General features: G+C 46.4%; 1 protein-coding gene across 1 annotated transcript; it reads right to left on the reverse strand.

Moving 5' to 3' along the window:
* TRPV5 (transient receptor potential cation channel subfamily V member 5) lies at positions 1-26,662 on the reverse strand (the record flags this gene model as incomplete). The annotated part of the gene is made up of 15 exons (XM_080818230.1): positions 1-304; positions 999-1,105; positions 4,302-4,570; positions 6,507-6,573; positions 6,777-6,942; positions 7,194-7,270; positions 7,368-7,454; positions 19,795-20,007; positions 22,143-22,289; positions 22,676-22,851; positions 22,997-23,095; positions 23,384-23,521; positions 23,991-24,113; positions 24,279-24,376; positions 26,535-26,662. The coding sequence occupies 15 exons, from the start codon at positions 26,660-26,662 to the stop codon at positions 1-3; spliced, it is 2,199 nt and encodes a 732-aa protein (XP_080674356.1).
* Between the last annotated feature and the right edge of the window lie 758 nt (positions 26,663-27,420).

A 27,420-nucleotide genomic window follows, 5' to 3' on the forward strand; every position in this document is an offset into this window, starting at 1 on the left:
TCATAAATGATAGATATTGCCCTCTCCATCCCCCTCACCAAGGTCCAGCCCAAGATTCACATGTCCCAGGGTGTTGCGACGAAGGATCTCCCAGCCCCGGTGGCTGCTGCTGTGAGATGTGGTCCGGGACAGGGAGGGGGTAGGCGGTGCCAGAGAGGCTCTGGCTAGGGTCCAACTTTCAGTCGCAGAAACAGAGGGCTGTTTCTCAGAAAGCTGCTCTTGTCCATCCTCCTTGTCTGAGCCCTTGAAAGCTTCCACGTAGCGAAGCACTCGCAAAGGATTTTGGTCATGGTGGTTCTCAACTCTGAGGAGGGCAAAGGGAAGGGTCTCAGTTGAGGTGAAGAGAGAAGGACTGTGATGAGAAGGAGAGGTAGAAAGAATGCACGGAGGAAACAGGACCAAGAGGATGGGGAAGGAAAGGACCAGAGTCCCAGGATCAAATGAATGGAAGTGCAGTAGAATGGAGGGTAAAGTGGGATAGAGACCAAAGAGGTAAGCAGTCAGGATTTGGAAAGTAGTGGGATGTGTGTGTGTGTGTGTGTGTGCATGTGTGTGTGTGTGTTTAGTAGTGAACATGAAAGAGAAAAAGGAGAGCGTGGGAAGAACCATGGTCAGGAGCTGAAGGTGGAATATGGAGAAGGTTAGCTTCAAGGCAAGAATATACCAGAAATGGGGGTCAGGTAGGAACAAAATAGAATGAGTTGGGTAGCCCATGCCCACATCTGAGCATGGACACATACACAGCCACACACACGTTACTGCCCTGATGTACTCACAACCTGGCATCAACTATTAGCGGTCTTGTCACCCTCCTCATCAGCTCCACCCACTTCCCCTAAAAAGACTAATGCAGTCTCACTTTATAGAGTGATGACATCTCCTTTTGGTCCAACTGGGGATCTCAGTAATGAAAAGATGTGTGATAAATGTGGAACTGGTCACCCTACTCCCACGGCCTCACACGTGCTGGTACTTTACATATATACACTGTCACTCACCGCAGGAACCAGCGGTCTCCCAGCCCATACTGGTGCCCGCAGATCCCAGAGCGAGGCCACAGGAACCGAGGCAGCTTCCTCTCCAGCATCACCGTGGTAGCCACCACCTGGGAGGAGTAAGAGGTAGAGGAAACTCAGAAAGAGTCATGAGGTTTCAGGGGACACTGGAGGCCACTGACATAGGTACCAAAGAAGAACCTGTCCGATGAGGATACCAGAGATTGGAGAGATGGCAGTCATTTAGCCATGCCCTAGCCTGTGCCAGGCATCATGCTACCTGCTTTACTCATCATCCATCATAAAAGGAGAGAGAGAATATTTTATGAGCGTTTTAATAAAACCATGACCCCTACATTACTATTCACATTCATAGAAAATGAGCCACTCCAAACTAATTTCATTTGCTTTTTCATAGGAAGGCCATAGACTAGCTATCTTGATTTAAATGAAATGATTAAATAGAATCTCTATGATGGTAGAGATGAAACAATGCTGCTAATGTTCAGGGAATTTACAGCAAATTAAATACCCGTATCCTACAAAAAAAAAAAAAAAAGAGTGGGTTAATGCCTGTAAACTTGGCAGGGAAAATTCTAGTGGCATATCACATATTCTGTCCTTTGACCAGCCCTCATTAATTACTTAGATGAAACATAGAAGACAAGCTTATCAAATATGCCTGTGACACAAAACTGGGAGGGATATATAATATGTGAGGTGACAGAAGCAATATAAAAATGATCTCATCAGACTGGAATGCTGGCCAAAAATCAAAAACGTGAAATTTAAGAGAACCAAATATAAGGTCCTACACATTTATGTTTAAGACCAAAGTATCTGTATAAGTACAGGAACATGGCAAAGGGGCTTCACTAATTAAGTTGCATAACGAAGATGCAAGAGTTCTAGTTGATCATGATCTTGATAAGGGCAAATTGTATATTTGCTAAAACACCTGGCTCAATTTGAGGTTCCATTTATAGTGTCCAAAGCAAGGAAAGGCATGACCCTTTTTTATACTGCATTCCTCCAATCCTATCAGGACCACTCTAGTTTTGAAAGGACCACGACTTTGGTTAGTTGAAGGCACCAGCAATCATTAAAGTAGCCCAATTCCCCATGTCATGTTCTTCCACTTGATTTTCTTAGTTGCACCAAGTTTCCTACAATCTCAGGAATTTTAATCATTTGTTCCCTTTCCCTATAGTACTCTTCTCCTTCTTTATCTTGAAAAGGACATTTATGTGTCCTGTTGTGCCATAAGTCAGCCCCTTGTTCTGGTAACAGAACCCCTTTCTCTTAGAACATTGCCCCTTTCGCCTGGGTGGCTCAGTGGGTTGAGCCGCTGCCTTCAGCTCGGGTCATGATCTCAGGGTCTTGGGATCAAGTCCCACATCGGGCTCTCTGCTCAGCAGGGAGCCTGCTTCTCTCTCTCTCTCTCTCTCTCTCTCTCTCTCTGCCTGCCTCTCTGTCTACTGTGATCTCTCTCTGTCAAAAAAAAAAAAAAAAAAAAAAAGAACATTGCCCCTTTACCACTCCGTCCATCAGTTAGGGTAGACACAGGCCTGGCTAATTAGTCTATTCTCCCCTAAACTTCAGCACCACCATCACCACTCGCCAGTCCTTGGCCTTAACCTCAAATTCAGGGATGTGCTTATGGAACTTAGACCGGATGGAACTATGTTGCAGTGAGATGGAGCTTACACTGGATTCTCATGGGACAGATGCTCTCTGAGGGGTTACATATTGTACAGCATCAGGAAGCACACAGATTACTACAGGAAAGGGGCCCTTGGAATTGTGCAGCGCAGAACATCTACTCATTCCTTTGGGAGTTTAGAGCTTCTAGAAGACATCTCACCAACATGATGGGAGAGAGTGACTTAGGAGAGTCTGGATAGGAGAGCGAAACATAGAAACTAATGTCATGTGGGAAATGGAGATACAGCTCTGGCCAGATACGCCTAGAGCTGGTTTAGTACTTTAAACTTTCCAGTTATGAGGACCAACACAGCCTCCTCCCAATGCCTTTTTTTTTTTTAAGTCTATTTGAGTTTGGTTTTCTGTCCCTGTAGCCAAGAGTCCTGAATGATACAACCCCTAACCTTCATCTCTTTCTCTCATTCTTCTTAACTGGCTAATTCTTACCCAGGTTTAGGGACTCATCTTAAATGCTACTCCATCAGAAAAGCATTTCCTAACTTTCCCATCAGACTGCTCTGTTGCATTCTGTTCTTAGCATCTTCTACTTCTCTGTGACACTTTTACTACTGTAATTGTACAGGCTTCCAGGAAGTCCATCATTTCATGGCTGTCTTCTGAAGCAGACTGTAGGCTCCATGAAGACACAGATGACATCTACTGTGTTCATGCTGGTGTCCCCAGCTCCTAGACATTTCCCAATATATAACAGGCTCTAAGTAATTATTATTAAGTGAATGGAAAGTCTGAGGGGATAAATGATGGTTGTATTCGAATGTGAATGGTGTTCATACAGAAGAGTATGTTCTGTGTTGTATGAGAAGAAAAGGCTGGGCCCAAAGAATGGAATTGTAGAAAGATGGGTTTAAACTCAATGCAACATGAACATTTCTAGTAACAAAGACTTTTGGAATAAGACTAAAGCTCTCCTCCTCCCAACCATTATCCAAAACCATATGATAATAAGGTCCTAATCAGCAGTAAAGAATATATTAAATGACCTTTTGACCAATGAATAATTTATCTCTGGTTAGGAGCTCAACCAGAGGACCACTAAAGATACTTCCAACTCTAAAACTGTATTATCCTTAATGATGTAAAGAAAAAATCACAGAGAAACAGGGAGAAAAATAGAAGATAAGGTCCAAATTAAAAACTAGAATATATAGGGGCATCTGGTTGGCTCAATCAGTAAAGCATGAGATGCAACTCTTAATCTCAGGGTTGTGAGTTTAAGCCCCATGTTGGGTATAGAGATTGTTTAAAAATTAAAAAAAAAACTTTAAAAAATAACTAATTAAAAAAATTAAAAACTAGAATATATAAGAACAAGACATTTTCTAGTTCTTACTAGACCCAAGGTTGACTATTAGACCTACTTTTCCCCTGTGACCAATACTTCAGCTCTTGGGTATTGAACCTACTCCTATCATACTATTTTCCCTCCTTTTGTCTCTTCCTCTACCAAATATATCTTTGTTGAGGTGACAACCCCACTGGATTATTCTGTGACTCTCCTAAGAGTCATCTACCATAACATATCCCACTTTGATTTTTCTCTCCATACTCTTCCCCTAGTAAGACTAACACTAATAAACTCACCTGGGCCCTCCAGAGCTCGTCCCGCTCATGGGCCACCCGCCAGTGTGTGTCACCCATCATGGCGATGAATAGGTTGAGCATAAGCAGTGTGGCGATGATGGTGAAGGCAAAGTAGACAATGCCAAACATGAAGGGCAAGTTCACTTCGTAGTTGGCAGGCCCATCAATGACGGTGAGGAAAAGCTCAAAGGTGCTGAACAGTGCCATGGGATAGTCATAGAATTGCCCCAGATTGGCTGGGTCCTCTGTCTGGAAAATGACATAGAACGCTGCTCCGCCCAGGAAGTGGGCATGGAGGTGGGGAAACAGGGAGTTATCACAATAAGTATGGGCCTAGTCATATCTCCACATACTTAAACACTTGCAGACACACAGATAAGCCCATAAATGTACATATGTGACTGTATACATGTAAGTCATATTCTACATGTGGATCTGGCAAACCCTGAGATGTCAGATGACCAAGTTCATCATTCTGGACAATTGTAATAGTCATTTAGCAAAATGTGTATATAAAGTATGGGTGTGTATTATAAATATATATATATATGTGTGTGTGTGTGTGTGTGTGTGTGTGTGTCTGTGTGTGTGTAGTGAAAAGCAGTTAGGTGACTTACTACACACGCACAAAATAAGTCACCTAACCGCTTTTCACATCTTAGAAAATAGAATATTTAAAAGATGATTTGATACAAGAATACATGGAATCTCCAACAATTTCAAAGAATTGACATATGAAATGACTAAAAGAAAAGCGCCTATAAAAAAAAATCTCAGTGGCCTTTAGATAACCATCCATCACTCTGAGATTCCCTGGGTGATCTTGGACCCTCATGGAGAAGGTTTCCCTGCTCAGGGTGTAGCCTGCTGGATAATACTGCACATCCTGTACTATGGCATTAGACCCTTTAAAAGGCTCCTGTCTGTATGGGGAACTGAACTATAAACTAAAGGATCTCAAGAATGGAAATAGGGTCTATGACAAAGCATCAAAAAGCAAGTACAACAACCGAGAAGAGATGGTTTAGGAGATTCTGGGTATAGGACATCTACAGAAAGCTACTCCGTCATCATGGCCTCATTCTGTAGACACCAAGTCATGATACCATATACTATATACAACATATGCATACTATGTTAACTACACACACATGTTGTGGGCAGTAATTTATGATGTGTGCAGATGGGGTGGAGAGTGGGGAGAAGGAATACAGAAGGAATACTCCAAATAGGCAGACTACAACAGTTTTACCCATTCATAGCTCAGATCTTGGGGTATTTTTTTGGTCTACTATTTGGTGGGAATCCCTGTTAAATGGGAATTCTTAGGACAAGAATAGTGTCCTTTGTACTAAAAGCCATGGTCTTTTAGAATTGTGTGTGGGGGATGTCTTCAAATACTGCCTAGGACATCCTCTTGTTTTATGGATGTTCAGTTGTAGACATTAGAGACTGGGTTTGAGTTGCCAATCTTACTGCTCTCCCATCCTCTTAGCACCTTTCCATAAGAACTTTCTCCTACTTGTTCACCATGCTCACCCTCCCTCTGAAGCTGGCTGTTATTTTCTGACTATGCTCCTCTCTCTACCCTGATGCTGCCCCTCTTTCCCCACCAGTGGCTTGGGCTGAGACTGAGACCCAGCTCCTTCTTTCCTCAAACTCTCTTTACAGCTTTTTTTCTTCTGTTATCCTCCCTCATTCTCAAACTTTCTAGAATCTCTTTTGGTACCTCCTCCTTGGATTCTTTCGTTTTCTCTCAATTTCAGTCACACATAGGAAGAAAAAATTATGTTTTGTGTTATTGAATTCTCTATTTCTCCTTCTGAAGTGTAAACATAGAGGAGTTAAATATTGCACTGTCTCTGTTTGCCCACATAGTTTTCTGAGATCCACAACTGGCCAGTCTTTCCTGTATAATGGCCCTCTCTCTCCAAAGCCTTTCTTTTATCGCTTCTTTAAAGGTCTTGCAGAGCAGTTAGTCAACATGAATGTTATTGGTCCATAAATTCAGAGCACATGGTTTCCCTTCTAAGTCAATCTGAGTGACCCTGATCCTATGGATATGAGTGTACTTTTTTAGTCAGTTTCTACCAGGGGAGGGGGGAGGAATCAAAACAGAGTACAAATGAGAACTGAGCAAGAGTGAGCCAACTTTCTGAAGAACTGGACCCCATGACCTAGTAGAAGAGGGGAGAGTGCTCTTACCTGAGGCAAATCCCAGAATAACCACAGCCATTAGCCAGCAGAAACGCATGAGGTCTCCAAAAATCATCTACAGGAAAGGGAAGGGAAGGGAAGGTGGAGTGGCCCTGCTCCACCTGTCTCTCTGCAGACATCCTGCTAGACTGGAGGCCCCCTAGCTTCCCCAGATTCGCTCAGAGCAGTATTTTGTTTTCCTGTTTGCTCTGACTTCCTCCCTCTGTCTAGAAATGTCCTACAGCTGAAGGCAGAGGAAGCTTTGGGGAAAGCACTGACCTTCTGGATCATGATGCTGAAGGGACCAAGCATCTGGAATCCTCGAGCGAAATACATAACACTGCACCAGCCCAGCACCAGGGCAATGGACATGGGTGCCATCTCTCCATTCATGTTGGAGAGCCGCATCACCATGGTCACCAGCACCATGCAGGCATAGATGATGCTGGGGGGGAGGTGGGGGGCAGAGAACAATGAGTGAGAGAGGAAAAATTCTTGGTCCCCTCTAGCATGGTGAAAACTTGGGGTAGTACCCCCGCAGGCTTAGTCCTTACACCCAAAACACACATACGAGCCCACTGGAGAGAAATCCCTGAAGGTGAGAGTCAACTGAGCTCTAGGTCCCAGAGAGTAAATGGGAGACCTGGAACTATTCTGGCAAGGGAAGGCAGGAGACTGAAAGGAAGGGACACTTACATGATGACATGAAACGGTCCCCCGAGGATAGTCTGTCCAAAATATCGAGAAGCACCAACCCTAAAGATGTCTGGGATCTAGGAAGAGGGAGTAAAACAAAAGGACAATGTGGACTGCAGCTCAGTCTGGGACCCCAGATGGATGGCCTCAGCTTGGACCTTGATGGTACCTCACCTCTAGGAGCAAGATGATCACAGCCCCCATGACGGTCACCAACTCCCCCACTAGACGGATTTTATCCTCCTGAGTCACATAGGCTTCCTGTGGGGGTAGTTCAGGATAAGCACTTTTTGATGGATTAAGAGTCAAATCTTTTTCCGGCAAGTGGTCTAAAGCAACTGAAGTCCATCTCAGATAAAGAAAAGCTCCCATTACCACCATCACACCTCCCAACCCCCACTATTGTATTTGTTATTGTGGCTAACTCTGTGATCGGGGCATTAGTCTGTGTATCCAAGGCTTAATATGTGTTGTACATGCTAATAATGTGAGCTATCCCCTAGCGAATCATTATAATACATATGATGAGCAGTAATTTATGATGTGTGTACCAAGGGGCTGAGATCACATTTCAGGGCATTGAGTCGAGAAAGCTAAACCAACAGGAAGAAGTATTAGTGGTTTGGGATGGTTTCAACTATGTTGAAAGTCCAGCTTTTCCAATCTCATTGTGGTCCTTGGAAGATTGATTAAACTGTAAACATATCACAGAATTCAGATTCCAGAATGGACCCAGAACCAACTAATCTTAGCAAAACCTGAATAAGCCACCGAATCTCTCTGCGTCTGAGGTTTCTCATCTGTAAAATGGAAACTTGAACGCTTCACCTTCCAGTGTTATTGTGGAGATCATATTAGGTGATCTATCGGATGTAGTTTATAAACCAGAAAGCACCGTAGATATATTAATTGTAGTTTCATTATGATTTGGCAACAGAAAAAATGTCAGAAAAAAGGGTCAGAGATACTGAATGGGTTTTAGTTTTGGAAGGGTCGAAAACTTAATTTTAGTTAAGTTTTATCCTTATCCCTATCCTTTATCCTAGCCTTATCCTGAGCAGTGGGTATAGAAGATATAGCCCTAAGGTCAAGGTAAAAGAAGACCATCCTCCTTATGTGCATGTGATTTCACAGAGAAAGTCTTACAACATTACACATATGCAGTGATAGAATTCTACAATAATGATCCTTAACTTTTTTGGGAGTTATGAGTCCATTGGAGAGTATCATTAAGACTGTGGGCACTTTTACCAGAAAAATGTGTTCGTATATATGTAATTCCCACCCCCTCCCATGAAATTGTACAAATAAATTCAACACATTCAGGTATGCCTTAAACTTCGAGGAACTCCCTTCTCTAAGGTCACCTCTCTGAGTGGTGCACCCAAGAAAAGAGTTGAGAGTCCCTGGCTCCAGTGGGAAAGTTGATGATCTAAGCTAGGAAGGATGTGATCCCTCATTAGGCGTAAGGAATGCTAATCATCTCTGCTCTGCTGATAAACTGGAACCTCTAAGCATCCCTCAGCAGGGTGCTTGGAGAATGTACTCACTGGTCTAATCAGAGGCACAGCTTTGAAATAGGAAGAGATGCTATGTGGTAGGAGGTGATCAATGATATAAAGAAGGTACCACCAGGAGCCCCATGGTTGCTCAGAAAGTGACAGCTCCAAAGCAGCCAAGAAGATAGCCTTCACGGAAGAGTAGGACCAGACTTACCAGCAGAGGATAGAAATGTTTCAGGTAAATCCAAGGGACCAAGAGAGATCAGAAAAAGAGCTGGTGTCTATGTTCCTGGTAAACAATGTGATCTAACCACCTGTGGCTAGACTTCAGTGACTTTGTTGTTTTTGTTCAGAGAATTGATATTCTCTTGACAAACTGGACAATTTCCCTTTTGTCTTGCTTCCAAGGAGGATCCGACATTGCTTGTTTGTTCTGTTCTATTTTGTTTTTGTTTTTTATACTCAGGTCTAACTGAATCCCCCCACCTCTGTCCTGAAATTCAATTCATGAGCCTTGTTCTTTTTCTTTATTTTAATGGTCCTATAGCATCTCTCTTTAATTGTAAAACATTCCAACTCCTTTTGAGGTCAGGTAGTGAGTAGGATAAATAATAAGTACATTAACTATAGAAATAAAATAACAGCATGTGTGCCAAATATGTGTCTGTACAAAAATTTTGAATTCTTTTTACAAGTTTGTATCTTGGTTAAATATGTCTGGAAAACCGCCACCAATCTTTTATTCTTGGCTCACCTAAGTAAAGGAACTGCACAAGTTGGCTCTGAGCATTTTGGGGGGAATCACAGCGCCCCTAGAGGACAGTGGGAGAGGGGCATGTGCTAGTCCCCCAGGAGATGAAAAGGTGAAACCCCCAACCCATGGAGATGGTTGGGGACAGTTTTGGTCACCACACTCTTCTTCTGGGGCTTCCCCTCACCTCCACACCTCTGCTTGTTTAACAGATTCCTTTACAAGTAGGAGTTCTGGGGTGCCTGATTTAGATGGTTAAGAGATAAACTTTTGGTTTTGGTTCAGGTCCTGATCTCAGGATGGGGAGATCAAGCCCCACTATGGGGCTTCTGTGCTCAGCAGGGAATCTGTTTGAGATTCTCTCTTTCCCTCTCCCTCTGTCCCCCACCCCAATCCTGCATTCTCTCTCTCTCTCAAATAAAACAAAAACAAACCAAGTAGGAGTTCTGCACAAGTTCACCAGTGAGTAACGGGTGTCCCAAGCTTTGTCACAGCTCCACCTGGGATCTGACTGCCCTAAAGTAGCTGCCTCCACAACTCTGTCCCCAAAGTCCTCTCCCCTAAACCAGCCCAGACAGTGCCACAGTCTCCTGTGGGCCCCCTTCCTCACTGTTGTCCAAGATCACCACACAAGACCCTCACATAGGGGTTTTATTTGTCTTTAATTGCTCTCTCTAGAAAGTAAAAAGTAATATATATGTGTGAAAATCGCAATAAGAATAATGGCAATTCATACAACTCAATAGCACAAAGTAAAAAACAATTTAATTAAAAACTGGTCAGAGGAACTTAATGAATATTTTTCCAAAAGACATATAAAGTTGCTCGACATTACCAATGACCAGGGAAATGCTAATCAAAACCAAAATGGTATTATCACCTCACACCTGATAGAATATCATAAAAAAAAAAAAAAACAAACAGGGGATAACAATTTGGTGAAGATGTGGAGAAAGGGAACTCTTATGCACTGTAGGAATACAAATTGGTACAGCCACCATGGAAAAAGTATGGAGGTTCCTCACAAAATTAAAAACATAACTGCTAATGATCCAGAAATTCCACTTCTAGGCATACACCCAGAAAAAATAAAAACAGGATCTTGAAGAGATATCTGAACTCCCATATTCGTTGTAGCAGTATTCATAGTAGCCAAGATATGGAAACAACCTAAGTGTCCATCAATGGATGAGTGGATGAAAAAAAATGGTATACATATACACAATAAAATATTATTCAGCCATAAGAAGAGAAGGAAATGCTGCCATTTGTGACAACATAGATGGATCTTAAGGGCATTATCGTAAGTAAAATAAGCCCAACACAGAAAGACAAATACTGCATGTGGTATCACTTATATGTGGAACCAAAAAAAAAAAAAAAAAGTCAAAATCCTAGAAACAGAAAATAGAAAAGTGGTTGGCAGGACTGTGGAGTGGAAGAAATAGGGAGAAGTTGGTTAAAAGGTACACACTTTTAAAGCTATAAGATGAATAAGACTTAGGAACCTAACATACACATGACTACAGTTGATTACTACACTGTATTATACAACTGAAATTGCGCCTGGGTGGCTCAGACAGTTAAGTGTCCGACTTTTGGTTTTGGCTCAGGGTCATGAGATCAAGCCCTGCATGGGGCTCTGCCTTCAGCGGGGAGTTTGCATGAGGTTCTCTCTCTCCCTCTGCCCTTCCTGCTTGCACTCTCTCTCTCTCTCTCCCTCTAAAAGAAATAAATAAATCTTTAAACAAATTTGCTAAGAGAGTAGAATTAAATTGCTCTCATCAAAAACTAACAAAGAAAATAAATATGTGAGGTGATGAGTGTGTTAATGAACTAGATGGTGGGAACCCTTTCACGTTGTACACATACTCCAAATCACTGCAATGTATACCTTCGGTATCATGCAATTTTCTTGGTCAGTTATACCTCAGTAAAGGTGAAAAAATAATGGAACCATTGGACTTTTAGAACACTTTACTTTTCTTTTGGTTTTAAGGGGGAATTCTAGTGTTTCACACTTATATATGTAAGGTCGGCTCTCAATTTGGAATAGAAAACTTTTCAAAGTTGAGATTTTCATGTTTAAAAAATGGACAGGAGCACTGAATTTTGATGAAAGACTTATTGATGTCTATTGAACTGATAATAATAATTCTCCCCTCATTAACCACCTCCATTAGTTAAGCCCTAAACTCAAGCTGGAAATGAGCTTTCCTTTGAATTTCTGAGAATTTTATTCTCTGGAGATTGAATTCAAAATTTTCTGTCTAACATGAAAAAGTACTCAATATCACTCAGCATCAGGGAAATACAAATCAAAACCACAGTAAGATACCACCTCACACCAGTCAGAATGGCTAAAATTAATAAGTCATGAAATGACAGATGTTGGCAAGGATTCAGAGAAAGGGGAACCCTCCTACATTTTCAGTGGGAATGCAAGCTGGTGCAGCCACTCCAGAAAACAGTACGGAGGTTCCTCAAAAAGTTGAAAATAGGGCTACCCTATGACCCATCAATCACACTACTGGGTATTTACTGTAAAATACAAATGTAGTGGGGTACCTGGGTGGCTCAGTGGGTTAAACTGCTGCCTTCGGCTCAGGTCATGATCCCAGGGTCCTGGGATCAAGTCCTGCATCGGGCTCTCTGCTCAGCGGGGAGCCTGCTTCTCTCTCTGCCTCTCCCTGCCACTTTGTCTGCTTGTGATCTCTCTCTCTATGACAAATAAATAAATAAAATCTTAAAAAAAAAATACAAATGTAGTGATCCGAAGGGGCATGTGCACCTGAATGTTTATAGCAGCAATGTCCACAATAGCCAAACTATGCAAAGAGCCTAAATATTCATCAACAGATGACTGGATAAAGAAGAAGAGGTATACAGATACAATGGAATACTATGCAGCCATAAAAAAGTTGAAATCTTGCGATTTGCAACACCATGGATGGAACTAGAGGGTATTATGTTAAGCGAAATAAGTCAATCAGAAAAACACAATTATCATATGATCTCTCTGATATAAGGAATTTCAGAGGCAGGGCAGGGGTTCATGGAGGGAAGGAAGGGAAAAATGAAACAAGATGGGACCAGGGAGGGAGACAAGCCAAAAGAGACTCATAATCTCAGGAAACAAGCTGAGGGTTCCTGGAGGGGAGGGCGGTGGGAGAGAGAAGACGGCTGGGTGATGGACATTGGGGAGGGTATGTGCTATGGTGAGTGTTGTGAATTGTGTAAGACTGATGATTCACAGATCTGTACCCTGGAAACAAATAATACATTGTGTGTTAATTTAAAAAAAAAAAAAAGGTTTTCTGTCTATATTGAGAGGCTGATCCACAGCTTTCGGGGTTTGTGGTCTTCATAAAATGGTTTTGGGATCAGGTCTGGTTGACAAAGTAAAGTAGAAGACATACTCATTCTTGAGGCCCTGTTCATTCAGTCTCCCAGTTCTCTCTCAAACACTACCCTTTCCCTCAATTCACAGCACTTCTCCCTTAATGCAAACCTGTGGCATCTGTCATCTGGTTTACCATGAAGCCATTTCCCTCATTTGGCCCACTCCCCACCATGCTTCTGGACCGGTCTTTCTAAAATGCAAACGTCATGACATGGCATCCCTGTTCACTATATTTTCTTGTTGCCTTAAGTCTTCAGAATAGAAGTGAAAGGGAGAGGGGTGCTGGGGTCCCTCAGTTAGTGAAGCATTGACTCTTGGTGTCGGCTCAGATCATGATCTCAGGGCTGTGGGCTCAAGCCCCACGTTGGGCTCTACACTGAGTAGGGAGTCTGTGGGAGATTCTCTTTCCCTCTGCCCCTCCCCTTGCTTGTATGCTCTCTCTCTTTCTCTCTCTCAATCCCTCTCTCAGACAGATAGATAAGTAAATAAATAAATAAATTCTTTAAAAAAAGAAATGGAGGGAAGATGTGAATGGAGGATGCTCTAAGGTCTTTATCATAGCAGAAATCCCATTGATAATGTCTAAATTTAATTAATGAATAAAGACAGAAGCATATTATTCAGCAGGGTGGCGGTAACAACAGGAATGAAAAGAGGTAAAACCTGGTTGCCTTCATGGAATAAGACATATGTCAAGAGGGGCCACCCCCCACGCTCTTCATTATGCCTGCCCTCTGATTTTTAAATCATGTGCCTATATTCCTTTAATTAGAAGTGCCACTGGGAGATGAGAATTTAAAAAAATAAGATCTGGACTACCATACGTCGTGATGTACAGAACCCTTGCTGGTCTGGTTCCTCCTCTGTGTCCCATGTTCTGTGTGATGCTCCAGCCACACTGAACTATTGGGGTTCTTGGGTGTTAATCCAGGCCTTTTTGTGGACTATGCCCTCTTCTTAAACTGCCCTCCTTCATCATAGTTCCTGGCTCACCTTAAGCCTTAAAAGTCAGGTGATAGCATTCCTCCTAGGGTTCCTCTCCTGCTACTCCACCCCAGCTCAGGGGTTCTCCCCTAGGCACCTGGCACCACTCTGCTTACAGACCTTACCCAGCACACTATAATTATCAGGGTACTCCATGCCTCACCTGTAATCTCAGAGCTCCCTAAGAACAGGAGCATCTCACTCCTTTTCAGCCACAATGCACAGCGCACCGTGTAGAGGATGCTCTATTCGTTTGAAAGAAGGAAGGAGGGAAAGGACGGGGTAAGCAGGCGGGTGCAAGCTGAGCATGCTCTGAGAGTTGCAGAAGGGAGATAAAGACGGAATCAGGAAGCGGGACTGGGGAAACCCACCTGGAAGCCAATGGGGAAAAGGTCACAAAGAATTGGGCTTTTCCAGGATTTTGAGATTTGTAGCTCAAGGTCACCTAAGAGGGCCTGGCTAATAATGCACTGAGAAAATACTCTACCCCGCTCCTCTAAAAATAAATGCCTTTCATTAATGACTGGAATTCTTTACATCATCATACGCTTGGAATTTCAGTTGTCAACAACCAAATCCCCTGAGGAGGCTGATCATTCATACTTCATGGAAGTGAGCCTAATGACCTTGCTCTCTCATTTACCAGCTGGCTGAACTCACTGCCTTGAAGGAAATGCCCAGAGTGGGTGGGCATAGCAGAGTCAGAGTCACCTGCACCATGCGGAGAAGGGCAGAGAGCGCGAGCAACCCAGAAGAAGTGGCAAGACAGCAGAAACGGTGCTCAATTTCCAGTCCTAGACCTTCTTTTCCTCCCCAAGACCCCCACTTGCAAAGGACGTTCCCAGAAAAAGTCCTGCTGGGTCGTAATGAGAGGCTACTCTGATCCTCTAGAGTGTGCAGGGGTTCCTAACCAGAGCTGTCCCTAACCCTCGGTGTCCCCCATCTAGACAGTGAGAGATGAGGTATAGCTAGACAAAGTGGAGCTTTTGGCAGGCCCCAGGGGGCCCTCAAAGCCTGGAGACATGAGTTTCTCACGCAATGGGACCACAGAGAAAGAAGACTGGGACCCAGCACATCGCTCCGGAGAGACAAATGGCCTAGCTTGGTGGTTAAAGGCGAAGTTCTTCAGTGAAGTAGACCAAAATCCTGGTCCCAGGGCTGCCCTTACCAGCTGAGTGTCTTTGCCAAAGTACTTAACCTCTCCTGACCTCAGATTCAATGTCTTTAAAATGGTGATACTTTTCCTTAGTAATTAGGGTATCTGTGTGGATTAAATGATAGAAGGCTTTGTCATCCAAAATGTGGCCCATGGAATCACAACATCAGCATCCCCCGTAGCTAGTTGGAAATCTCGGGTCCCACTGGAGCCTTATTGTCAGAATCTGCATTTTAATCAGCTCCCACAAGCACTGGTAAATGCGTGTCAAGTGCACAAAGCAAGCACTTAGCACATGTTATTTTTACCTACCAGCCTCCCTACTTCTGTTCATCTCTTTTCCTCTTTAATTTGCTGTGCTTGTCCCCAGTAAGGTGCTTAGGATTCTTGAACCATGTTGTGCAGAGCTGGCTATCCATTGGGTTTTCAAATAGCTGCGGTGTTTTGGGTTGTTCAGAGCTTGTGAGGAATAATGATGTGTAGACAAATCAATCCCACTGACCATGACAGCAGGAGGACAACTTTTTTTTTTTTTTGCCCAAAGCAAATATTTAATAAATGATTCCTGAATTATCCAGTTTGTTTGCTGCTTTTGTAGTTATTCTTAGGACACTGTTCTTTCTATATTTTAAAAATTAAAAAATTTAAAAATAACTATAGTTAATATACGGTGTTAAGTTAGTTTCAGGAGTACAATACAGTGATTCGACAACTCCATACATCACCCAGTGTCCACTGAGATAAGTAAGTGTACTCTGTATCCCTCTCACGTATTTCACCCATCCTCTCTGATAATCGTGTTTGTTTTCCATTGTTAAGAGTGGGGTTTTGTTTGTTGTTGTTGTTTGTCTCTTTTCTTTCCTTTGTTTGTTTTGTTTCTTTAAATTCCACATGTAAGTGAAATCCTATGGTATTTGTCTCCCTAACTGACTTATTTCACTTAGCATTATACTCTCTAACTCCATCCATGTCCTTGCAAATGGCAAGATTTCATTCATTTAAATGAATGGAAACCTATGAGTCATTCCCGCCACAGTCTGCTCACTTCCCTGCTTATCTAATCCATTGTGCCATCGTGATGCCAAACCCCGCCCCCAGCACATCCCGAGGCCAACCCACCATTATCTCTTGCTTGCTGAACCATAACAGCCTCTTAACTGGTCTCCCCACATCCACCCTGGTGTCCTCAAATCTACTCTCCACCTTTCAAACAGAGACATTTTTCTAAATCAAAAGTCTTGTTAAGTCCCTCCCCTATTTAAAATCCTTCTGAGCTTCCCATTACCCTTGGCATAGAAAGTAAAATCTTCAAGATGGCCTGCAAGGCCCTTCATGATTTGAGTAGGGTCTGCCTGGACAACCTCATCTGGCAGCTCCCGCCCCGCCCAGCTCCTGTGCTCTAGCTCTTCTTTTGGTTCTCAGATGTTGCCAAAGTTCTTCCTAAGGCAGGGTTTTTTTGGGTGCATGCTTACTGCCTAGGACTAACTCTGCACCTTTAACTGGTGTGCAGCTCTCGGCTTAGGTATGTCCCTCAGGGAAGCCGTTGCTGGCTTTTCAGCACGTCTAGGCCCCTCTTTTAAACTCTCATAATATCCTGTCTTTTTTCCTGTCATACGAAACCATAATGTGAATTGTAACAATCACAGGTCGTGATGAAATTTCTATTCATTCACTTAACATCAACCAGTCTGTAGACTCGAAAAGGGCAGAGATCATGTGTGTTTTGCTCAGACTGTGATAAATTCCTAATGCCTACAACAATGTCCAGGCTCTACAGGCTCTCCATGATTATTTGCTTAATGAACAAATTAGTGAAATGCTTTTGGGAAAAGGGCAGGAGAGAGATCGAAGAAGTCTTCAGGAGACAAAGAAGAATTTCAATGAGAGAGCAATGCCCTCTTGCTGAACAGCACATCAGGAAACTAAAAGATCAGAGGGATTGACTTAAGACTGGAAAGTTGTAGATGAATAGGTCTCAGAAACAGAAGCCAGTAAGTAGTTCCCAGCCGCAGGTGAATATTAGGATCACTCAAAGAGTTCTTAAAAATACCATTGACAGGGGGCCGCATCTTCACATATTCTGATTTATTAGAAAGCAATATTGTTACCATCTTCCCATTTTGGTTAAAAGCCACTGATCTAGTAAGAGGTAGGATCTATGCAAGGTTGAACAACTACTTCAGAGTTAGGACTAAAACCCAAGCCACTTGACTCCTATACTTGGTGCCTTCTGCTCACCTGGAAACTCAAGAGAACTAGCATTACAGTGTATGTCGTTCTGCCTAAACCAAGTAGACATTGAATGGAGGTAGGAAATCAACTCAATTAATAGAGTTCTTAGGAAACTCTGGAAATGCACAACTTTTATAGCTGAACAATGAGGCATCTTAGAGTGCAGTAACCCCCAAAGATATCGCTAAAACTGGACAGAGACATTCACTCCATCCTCGTTTCTGTCCACTTTTGTGTCATTTGCACCACCACATATAGACAGATAAGTTTTTCCTCTCATTTCAACTGTCCTGAGAAGGTGATGCTGGGCTGCTCTCGTGGATCCCATGAGATCCACAGGGGAAATCCGTCAGTGACTGAGAGCCCTGCGTGCACAGATTTATTAGTATAATTGGATAGTAAAGTATTCATTTGTCTAAGATAAAGCTCCATGGACTAACCAACATGTCAACAATTACACTAATCAAATCAAGACATTATTGGTGCATTTTCATTTTTCTAAGACTCTTAAGTAATGGAAAGCAAAAAAAAAAAAAAAAAGAGAGAGAGAGAGAGAGAGAGAGAATTTCCTATTATTAACAAGCCTGGTACATTGAGAAAGCAGGATCTTTCAGACCATGGTGATAAATTTAGGAGTCCCTGATATTATCCAGATGGGCTTACTAATGAGTAAGAGGACACAGATAAACCAGAAACTCAGGACACCCATCAAGGAGGAACACGAAACAATAGGGACCTACCATTGTTGGTCTTCGCTACCTGAACCCCTTACAGAAGCACTCCTAATCTCTGAGCCCCTCTCTCCCACCAAGAAAGGAACATTTGAAAATTAAGAGTCTTCCATTTGGCCTAAAGAATCTATTATCTAGGTGGAAGACAAAAGGGTAAAGATGATAAGAGTGGGGGAGGAAAGGAGAGGAAAGAAAAAAAGAGGGAGTGGGAGGTGTTCTCAGCTATAATTATGCTCCACTTAGTCCTGTGGCAAGGGGCGAGGGATCTTCTAACTAGAGACCATCTGGATCAAAGGAAGAGATTAGTCCTGTGCCAAAGAGAAAGGGGGCACATAGAGAAGACTCCAAGTAATCAATTGTTCAGCATCACACAGCTCTTAGGCCAGAATGCTATCTACATTCTAAACCCAGAAAAAATCCCCAGGTAAGCTTGGGACTAAGGAGGACTGGGAAAACAAGACATCGGAGAAATAGGGTCTAGAATGTTGGGAAAGCCCAGCTGCCCTCAACTCATTCATGTGTATACGTTTTCCCCATTTCCAGTTCCTTGCCTACCCCACTGGGCCATGTCCTCAACATCCTTATTTCTCCTTGTGTGGGTTCCATGTTGGGGCCAACCTTCATGCCCACTTTGAGATGCATGGGACACAACCTCCCCCAACGCATGGGTGCCCACTCTAACAAGGCAGCCCCACCACACTCAGGATTGTCTCCTCCAGGTAGCACACTCGACTTGGTCAGAGACTGGCTCTGGACCCATGAGGACACTGAATACATACTGAGAGGTGGTTAAGAAGCAAGAGAGATGGAGAGTCTTGCCCTCCTCTGGGGTTCAGTGAGGCTTTGCTCTGCTGCTTCTCTGTGCCTTCCACTAACCTGACTCTGAGTTTTTTCTCCTTGACTGGGCAAACAGCTTATGTTCTCCTTCTGACCCAAATGATCCCTCTTCCTAGTTAGGCTGCATCATGCCTGTGGCTGGCCCAGCCTGTGTACAACATAAGCCTCCAGTCACCTAGCGCTTACTTACCCGGAAAAATTCTTTCTTCCTCTGTCTTTTGCTTTCTGCCCATATACATGCACACACTTTTGGCTATTCCAGGTCAGCAGGACAACAATTTTGGTTACCCACGAACAGGAAACCAATCCAACGCAGCCATACTTGCTGACTGCATATGCTTGGGAGCACTAATTAGAGTCTACTCATTCTGTCACCCATGAAGGAGAGTTTGCTCCCTTCAACAGCCAACTCTCAGACCTCCTCTAGACCTCTACTGAGCCATCCTCACCTCCCTGGGTTTTTGAAAGACACTACAGAATGGCAAGCCCACAGGTGTCAACGGAACTTCAAAAATTATTCACTGCAACCTGCTACTTAATCCGGGCAGCCTTCTTCAGCAGATCGGGCAGGTGGTCAGGCAGAGAACACATTATTGTCAACTCCCTTATATTGACAGCATACAGAAGAGAACGTAGGCCAGAGGGGATGTCTGTGTTGCCCTCACACACCAGAAATGGACTCAGAAATGTGTCTGGAGCACAGTTTTCCTTCTTTTAGAACAACAAGCTTTGCAACTTATAAGGAAGTTGACAAATGTATGGTGTTCTTAATACCAAGTGTTCTTTCAGGGTTAGTGAGAAAAACTACGGCTCCTTGGACAAGTGTGCTTTTGCTTATCAGGTCACCTTTTTGGTCTCCTATCTCATGCCTAATTTGTGTCTGGGTGATCAGGAGCCTGCAGCTGCTGGAGCCCAGTGCGTAGTGCCTTTCCCAGGTTCCCCTCTGCTCTCCAGCACCAGCATCCCCTCCTACACTCCCTTCCACCCCCTTCCAAGAGGTGTCACCTGCAGTAGTTTCTGTTGGAGGACGGTATTATCCCGGGGGTCTGTGCGGTTGCCCATGCGGAACTTGAGGGGGCGGTAGATGCAGCAGGTGGTGAAGCAGATCATATACAGCGTGTACAAGGCACCCAGAATGTAGAAGTACCGCCGCCCGTATTTCTTCCACTTGAAGCTCACCAGCTGCTTCACCGGGGTCTGCTCCAGGATCTGGCGGGCCTGGCATGGAAGCAGAGTACGGATGGGGGTGGCCAGCCCAGTGAAGCAGGCAGGATTTCCCACCAGGTCCCAGAGGGCCGGGCACGAACGGCGCTATCATCTTTCATTCGGTTAGCCAGCCATTTCATTTTCAGACAACTAGTAAATTCCACTCTATGCTGAGCCTCATGTGAGTGCTACAGGGGAACTATCATCGAACTAAAACAAGGCACTCGAGCACCAGTGAATTTTGAGGGATGAGCAGTACTTAGTGGAATGAAGAGAGGGAGCTTGAGAAGACCCTTCCATGAAGTAGCAGCAGTTGCCAAGGCACGGAGGTGAGAGAGGTCATCTGCAAATGAAAGCCGGGGGTGTCTGGGGATATGAGAGCACCTGTGAGGAGTGGCAGGCAGGAGTTATAAGCGGTGACATAGATAAGAGGCAGACCATTGCACATTGTGAATGCCCTAGTCAGGAGTTTGAATGATCTTTCTAAATGCAATGGGGAGCATTGGGGGCACAAGCAAGGAAGCAGTCACATTTGCTCTGGAAGTGTTGTGGACCAGAGAGGCGCAATAGAGGCACGGGGGTTGGATGCGGCAATAATCTAAGCCCCCAGGGTGGGCTGGGACTCTGATATAAGTACATGGTAAGGGGTTAAGCACAAACGAGAGAGAGGGACAGAAGGGACAAGCCATCTGAGAGAGTCAGAAAAGTTGAATTCAAAGCAGAGCTGGAGGAATTAGCCATTAGCAAAAAGAATATCTTTTCCACTGAACCCAGAGGGAAGGAGAGGAGACGGGTATTTTCTGACATGTTTGGCAGCTCAGGGCAGGAAGTGGAAGCAGCTCCAGCCAGAGAACCTGTTTTTGCCATAATGTGGGCTTCTGGGCTTCTGGTGGAGCGAAAGGAGAGAGCTGGGAGGGGTGTAAACGGGGCTGGGAATTTTGAGGGAAGGGAAAAGTAGTTGATCAAGGCAAGAATAAAACTTGGAGAACACAGAGCTCGCTGAAACTGGGGACCTGGGATTTCTGTTAGCACAGTTCATGCAGAGGGATTGTTTTTTTTTTTTTTAATTTATTTTCTTACTTACTTATTTATTTGACATAGTGAGAGAGAGAGAGAGAGAGCATAAGTAGAGGAGTGGCAGGCAGAGCAGATCGAGAAACAGACTCCCCGCTGAACAGAGAGCCCAATGCAGGGCTCAATCCCAGGACCCTGGAATCATGACTTGAGCCAAAGCCAGATGTTTAACCAACTGAGCCACACAGGCACCACAGAGAGATTGGGGTTCTAATTCCCAAGAAATCCTGCTTGAAGTTTATTTGTTTCCAGGAATATTCTGCAAGCAAAATCACACAAACAGGCCTTTCAGGTTTTCTTCTATCTGTCACTACTAACAACTATCCAAGATTTACAGTCCTAGAGGGGTTCTTAGGATTGTCGTGTCACAGATAAACAACAGAAATTATATCTTGTCACCATTTTGGAGGTTCCTGAGGGCTTGAAGCATCTTTTCCTCTCTACGAGAGTCTTCAACAAATTTTCCTTTCCCACCTATTAACTCAATTCAGTCCTATCTGAATGGTATCGGTGTTTCCCCCTCTCTGGAAAGCTCTCTTTTTCTTCACCTTTCTGGTGATTTCAAACTCCCCCTTGAAGACTCAGCTCAAGCCCTTCCTCTGTGACATCTTCTGTGGCCCACCCAGGAAAAGTTACTTGACATCCATTTTGCTGCCATTGTGCACAATCCAGACCCCTCTAATGGCATAAGTTGTACACACTGCAGTTACTAAGGACAGTGACCAGAATTTGAGGAGCAGACTGACAGGAACTGCGATTTATTTCTGTAGTCTCAGTTCCTTCTACAGCAGCTGGGACTCAGAAGGTGCTCAATGTAGAATGAATGATAGGAAGTGACTTCCATTTGGAGAGGTCCTCGATTAAAACAATAGTATGACAAATGTAAGCAGAGAGGCTGGAGATGGGCAGAGGGAAAATGCAGTCAGTCTGGACTTTTCTCCCAAAGGTCCCATGGTTCTGTTCTCATGCCCAACTATTAAAAGGCAGGGAAGTATCTGGAGCTCAGGGTCTAAGGAAATGGACAGGCTTTGCTTGGATATTTGACAGCCCCAGGTCCACTGTGGCATCCATACCTCTCGCTTCTTGGAGGAAACCACGAGCTCGAGAAAGGACACATCCTCCCCCCAGGAGTCAATCTCCGTGAGGTCATAGAGAGTGGAGGTCAGCGGCCCGTACGTCCACTGGATGTGCTTCCGCTTCTGCATCAGGTGCTGGAACATCTGGGGGGACACAGAGGTGAGTCAGAGGGTCAGCGTGAGGAGCGGCCACGGGAACCACACCTCCCAGAGGGCAGCGGTGGGCTCCTGGGCACTAACGGGCAGTCAGCAAGCCCCACGCCTCTGCTGCGTGAACCTCCTTTGGTTTCTGCTTCTCCCTCTTTCCCACCAACCCTCTCAAGATCGGAAAGAAGAGGACAGGCCGACAGAGCAGCACTTGAGGTCACCAGAGCAGATATTCTAGAGTGCCCTTCTCCAAGCTCCGAATCAGGGAAGCCTGGGGCCGAGCATATAGCCACGGAGTTGGGAGTAAGGGACTGTGCCCTGTGGGGGGCTTAGGAAGAAGGGTCTTTAGAAGGAGGCCACAGGGCCCAGGGAGCGTCCCTCACCACAGTGTTGCCCTCCACGCCGGCCAGCTTGAAGGGGGTGAGGCCCTGGTGATTGGGCACGAGGTCCAGGGACTGCAGGTGGTCCCTGTGCCCATCGTAGGACAGCAGCAGGTTGTACATTTGGCAGGCAAAGGTCTTGTTGGGCTGGAGGATGAGGATGTGCAACACGGTGTTTCCTGCGGGGGACACAGGTGTCGCATGGCCATGGCACCGAAGGCCCTGCTCTTCCCTCTGCCCACCCCGAGACAGGCCTGGGGGCTGTCCAGGTCCCTGCCCTCACAGCCCCAGCATCCCAGCTCCCCTCCTCACCCCAGCTCTTACCCAGGGAGTCCTGGGCGCGGATGTCAGCTCCATGCTCAATGAGCAGCCGCACGATCTCCTCACTGCCCACACAGGCAGCAAAAGACAAAGGGTGCTCCCCTGTGGACACACAGGGCTCCGTGGCATGAGTACCCGACGGGATGGGCAGTGTCCCTGAGCTATTGCCTCCTCCCCCCACATCTGAGCTCTGGGCTTGGTGACGCTTGTCAGCAGAACCAGAGGCAGGGACGGAGCAAGCGCCATGGGGAGAACTGGCTCTGGTCTTAAGCCCTGTAAGGCCTGACCCCTTCCAGCTTTCCCGGGGCTGGAGCCCTCCTCAGCCCCCCTCCCTTGGCTCTTGCCCACCTCCCCACGCCCCTTTCCTCCCAGCCCTGGCCCTGCTCCCACCAAAGTAGATGAGGTTGCGGGGGCTGCGGCGGAAAGCTGTGCCTGTCGCTCGTGCAGAGACGCTGGCGCCACGGGCAAGCAGGGCTCGCACCAAGTTCACGTTCTGATTCACGATGGCTATGTGCAGTGCAGTCTGACCTGGCCAGAGAGAGCTCTCAGTCATGGGGTCTGTCCCCAGGATCCTGCAGGGACACAGCATCCCACTGGCAGACAGGAGGTCTCTGACAGGTCCTGGCATAGATTTCTGTCCTTGGCTCAGCATGGTGGCCTGGGACTGCAGGCGATTAGTCCCATAGGCTGTCTACCTCACTGTCCCCACCTCTTGATTATTGTGGGTAGGGTGTACATATGACCACTCTAATGTTGCTATGAGAAACAGAAACAGAGTTTTGTCCTTCAGGGAACATGAGAGGCATTGAAAGGAAATAAGGAATGGCTGAAGAAAGTCACGGATGCTAAAGGCCAAGACCAGGACTTCTACATTCCTTCCAACTCAAGAGCAACCTTCTTAAACCCTCCGTCTCTCCTCTTGGAGAGGCCCAGGTTAAGAGGTGACACTGGCACCTCCCATCCTGTCTCCAACTTGAATTACTATGCAGCTCCTCACCTACAAATGGCTCACACAAGGTGGGCTCCTTGACCAGCTCCGGGGCAGCCTCTACCAGCACCATGGCGGCTTCGAGATTGTCATAGAGTGCGGCTATATGCAGGGCTGTCTCCCCCAGGGCTCCTGTGGTGGAGTAAGATGGGGTGTCAGGGCCTGCTGGGGCCTCTCGAGGAAGGGGCTCCAGCTGGAGGGACTCTCCACCACCCCCCGCAGACCTCCTCAGCGTCTGGGGGTCAGGCGGGCAGGCGCTTCTGGCCCTCCTCCTGTCACACCCAAGCCACGTCCCACCTCTCTGCCGGAAGTCACAGTTTCGGTCCAGCAGAAGCTTCTTCAGGACACACAGGTCATTTTCCTTGGCTGCCTGGAGCAGCGGAAACTCTTGGATCCTGGGAGCAGGTGAACATGGGTCAGGTGGAGGCAGAATCACAGAGAGGCCAACAGCAGAGAGAGGATCAGAGATGTTTTCTACATGGAACGGACAGGAGTCAAACAAGGTGTGCAGTGACACGTTGGAAAGAGTTATTTGCTGGAGTCTAGCTGAGGGTCAGACTGGGATGAGCCTGGCTCCGGGCTTCCCCTGTGGTTTTATCATTGCCAGCTTTTCCCCAGTGTGGGGTAGAGGGAGGGGGGTGTTGCTCAAGCCTCAGGTGGGCGGGAAACTCTGTGGGGGGCAGAAGGCCTGAGCTGCTGAGCAGGGGGCCCTGGTGACACTGACAGGAAGCCATCAGGCCTGGACTGTCTGAATCCATCTAGGCTGAGTCAATATTTTCACCCCTGCTCCCAGGCCTGCTGAACCGGCTCTCCTTGGGCCAGGGGAACTTTGAGAGACCAGAGGGGCAGAGAGGCCCAGATGCGCCCGTTGCTGGGACTTGGGAAATTTACAAGCTGCCAAAATTCCAAATACCCCTCTGGGCTGCTGACATACATATCCCTGCTGTCGGTGGGGAAGGACAGACCTGGAGAGGGGTGCAGACGGTCTAGTCCTTCTGTGTTTTACCCCATTCCTGACGGAGGAGGAGCATAGCCTCAGGCTTCTCTGGGAACAGAAGCCCGAGGAGATATCGAACCTAAAGTGACTCTTGTCAATTAATCTTTGTTTCTCCCCTACCTCCACGAACCAAACGAGAGATAAAACCGAAGCCCATCCTGCTGGGCAAGCACATGTGGGCTCCCAAGGTGAACACAAGGCAGTGAGGGGCATGAGGGGGGATGAAAGTCAGACAAAGACACTGACCAGTGCTTCCCGTGATGTCCCCAAGCCCCCAGATCCTCGCATCCCATTGCCCTGTGAGCCAAAGGAAGAACTTTTTTACTTAAAGAAGCAGCTTTTTGTCTTAAGGTAGAGCTCAAGTCTGTCAGTTAGAAAAGTACTCTCAGGAGGGACCAGCAGAGTACGGGCCAGCCCCCCTCCCATCTCACCCAGTGGGAGTCCGCCCCGCTCAGGGCAACCAGGGCTAGGGTTCCAGAGTTCACCTCTTCTTCTGGGGGCAGCACACACAGCCCTAGCAGCCAGGCCTCTAGCCCACCGGAGGTCCAGAACGCGGCTCTCTCTCCAAGACCGCCCCACTCTCACCCAGAAGTTTGGAGGGAGGTGGGGAGGCCAAAGTTCCCTCACAGGGGCTGGGGTGGGGGTTGGTGAGCAAGCAGAGAGCCCTTCCCAAATGAGGACTGAGACTGTCCCCAGGGCCAGCCGCACAATTTGTGAGGCCCAGGGCAAAATGAAAATGCGGGACTCCTATGTCAAAAATGAAGCATTTTGAGTTGACAACAGCAGAGACCGCCCTTGCCGGAAGCCAGCCCTAGCGAGACCACAGACCTGCTACTGTCAGCTCACCGAATCCCTAGGCAGCTCTCTGATGGGCGACCAGTTCCCCAAATGCATTGAGGCAGAGGCCCACCTGCAGGATGGGTCCCGGCCCTGGCCACTTTTCCATGAAATGATCTGTCCCCAGGTGTACCAGCCCCACCTGACCTGAAGGCGTCCCAGGAGCAGGTACAGGCCTCATTCAATCTCTGTGTCCTCGGGATATGGCCTGGACACGGTGGTAGACTCTCAAAAGGCAGATAAGCTTGAGTTTCCCTTATCAGTTGGTCGGTTCCAGAAGTAATACAAAACAGAGCTCTCCACCCCTCTCACACAGTCAACTTTCATTCATACTAATGGGAATTCCTCACTCTTTCTCCAGGGGACAAGTCTTCCCCAACCTGTAGGATCTCATGCCTCCCCACCAGTAACTTGTTCCCTATCAGCCTGCACCTTCCTACATCCCCGGTCAGTCATTTTTGGTCCGGTCTCTTTCTCTCCACCATACCCATCCACCACCAGGCCGGCAGGTTAGAACTGCGGTGTCATTTTGTCCCAGGCTTGGAATCTACGTTGAGTCTCCTCCTGCCCTGCCCATGAAAAGACGCAGCTGGGGTTTGTAACGAGTGGGCTGGGAACAGCCCAGTGCCTGGCAATGCATTCCAGGTTGCTCCAAGGGGTAGATACACCCGAGTGGATCAGAGGGCTCTGAGGTCGGGGAGGGGTGGGAGGCAGCCTACCTCTTCTGTTGCAACATGTGGGCCTCGTCCACATGCTGATCCCAGTCCGGCTCTCTGACCAGCCAGGAGGCCAGAAGTTTCTGGAGTTGGACCCAGGGTCCCTCTGTCTTAGGTGGAGGAGCCCCCATATCTTCTCCTTTCAGGCACTGGCAGGTTAGGGAATGTGGTAAAAGGAGCCAGTCTGGGACTCCTTAACTGAGGAGGAGGCGGAGTCTGTTTGGGGTTGGGACTGAGAGAGAGTATCTCCCGTGTGACTTGTGTATGCAGCGTGCAGCTTGTGGGTGGGGTGTGTGTGTGTGTGTGTGTGTGTGTACGCATGCGCACGCCTGCACACACTGAGGGTACTCGGGGGCCTTGTCAGGAGAAAGTAGCTTCACCTGGAGGAGGAGGAGCTCTTTCTCCAGAGAACCCAAGAGCTGGGAGGGGTGAAGGGAGGAAACTCCATTCCTGGCAGTGGGCTGAGGCTGAAGCTGAGACAGGGGAAAGTGAGGGAAGGTGAGGCAGTAGAAAACAGAGGGGAAGCAAGGATGGAGCCCAGAAGGTGGGCTCTACAAGCAAGGCGAGCACTTAGTGGGATGCAGGACAGTAGGAGAGTGAAGCCCTCCAGCTCAGCAATCAGGCAGGTCCTGGTTTGAATTCAGATCAATTAGGTCAGCTTTCTGGGCCTCAGTCTTCCAATCTGTAGAATTGGGCCAATTATTGTGCCGTCTCATGGAGTCCCTTAAAGCATGATTGGAAGAGCTCAGGGACTGTTGGTTCTCCTTCCCCCAGATAGGCTCCAAGCCCTAAGGTGCTGCTTCTCTGTGTTGTGGTTTTCTCTGTCCTCAACCCTACAGCCAGCCTCCCAGGGACTTCCTGGCTACCCTCCTTTGTCTTCCCTCACAGC

Source organism: Martes martes (genome assembly GCF_963455335.1).
Source record: "Martes martes genome assembly, chromosome: 11".
Lineage (NCBI taxonomy): Eukaryota > Metazoa > Chordata > Mammalia > Carnivora > Mustelidae > Martes > Martes martes.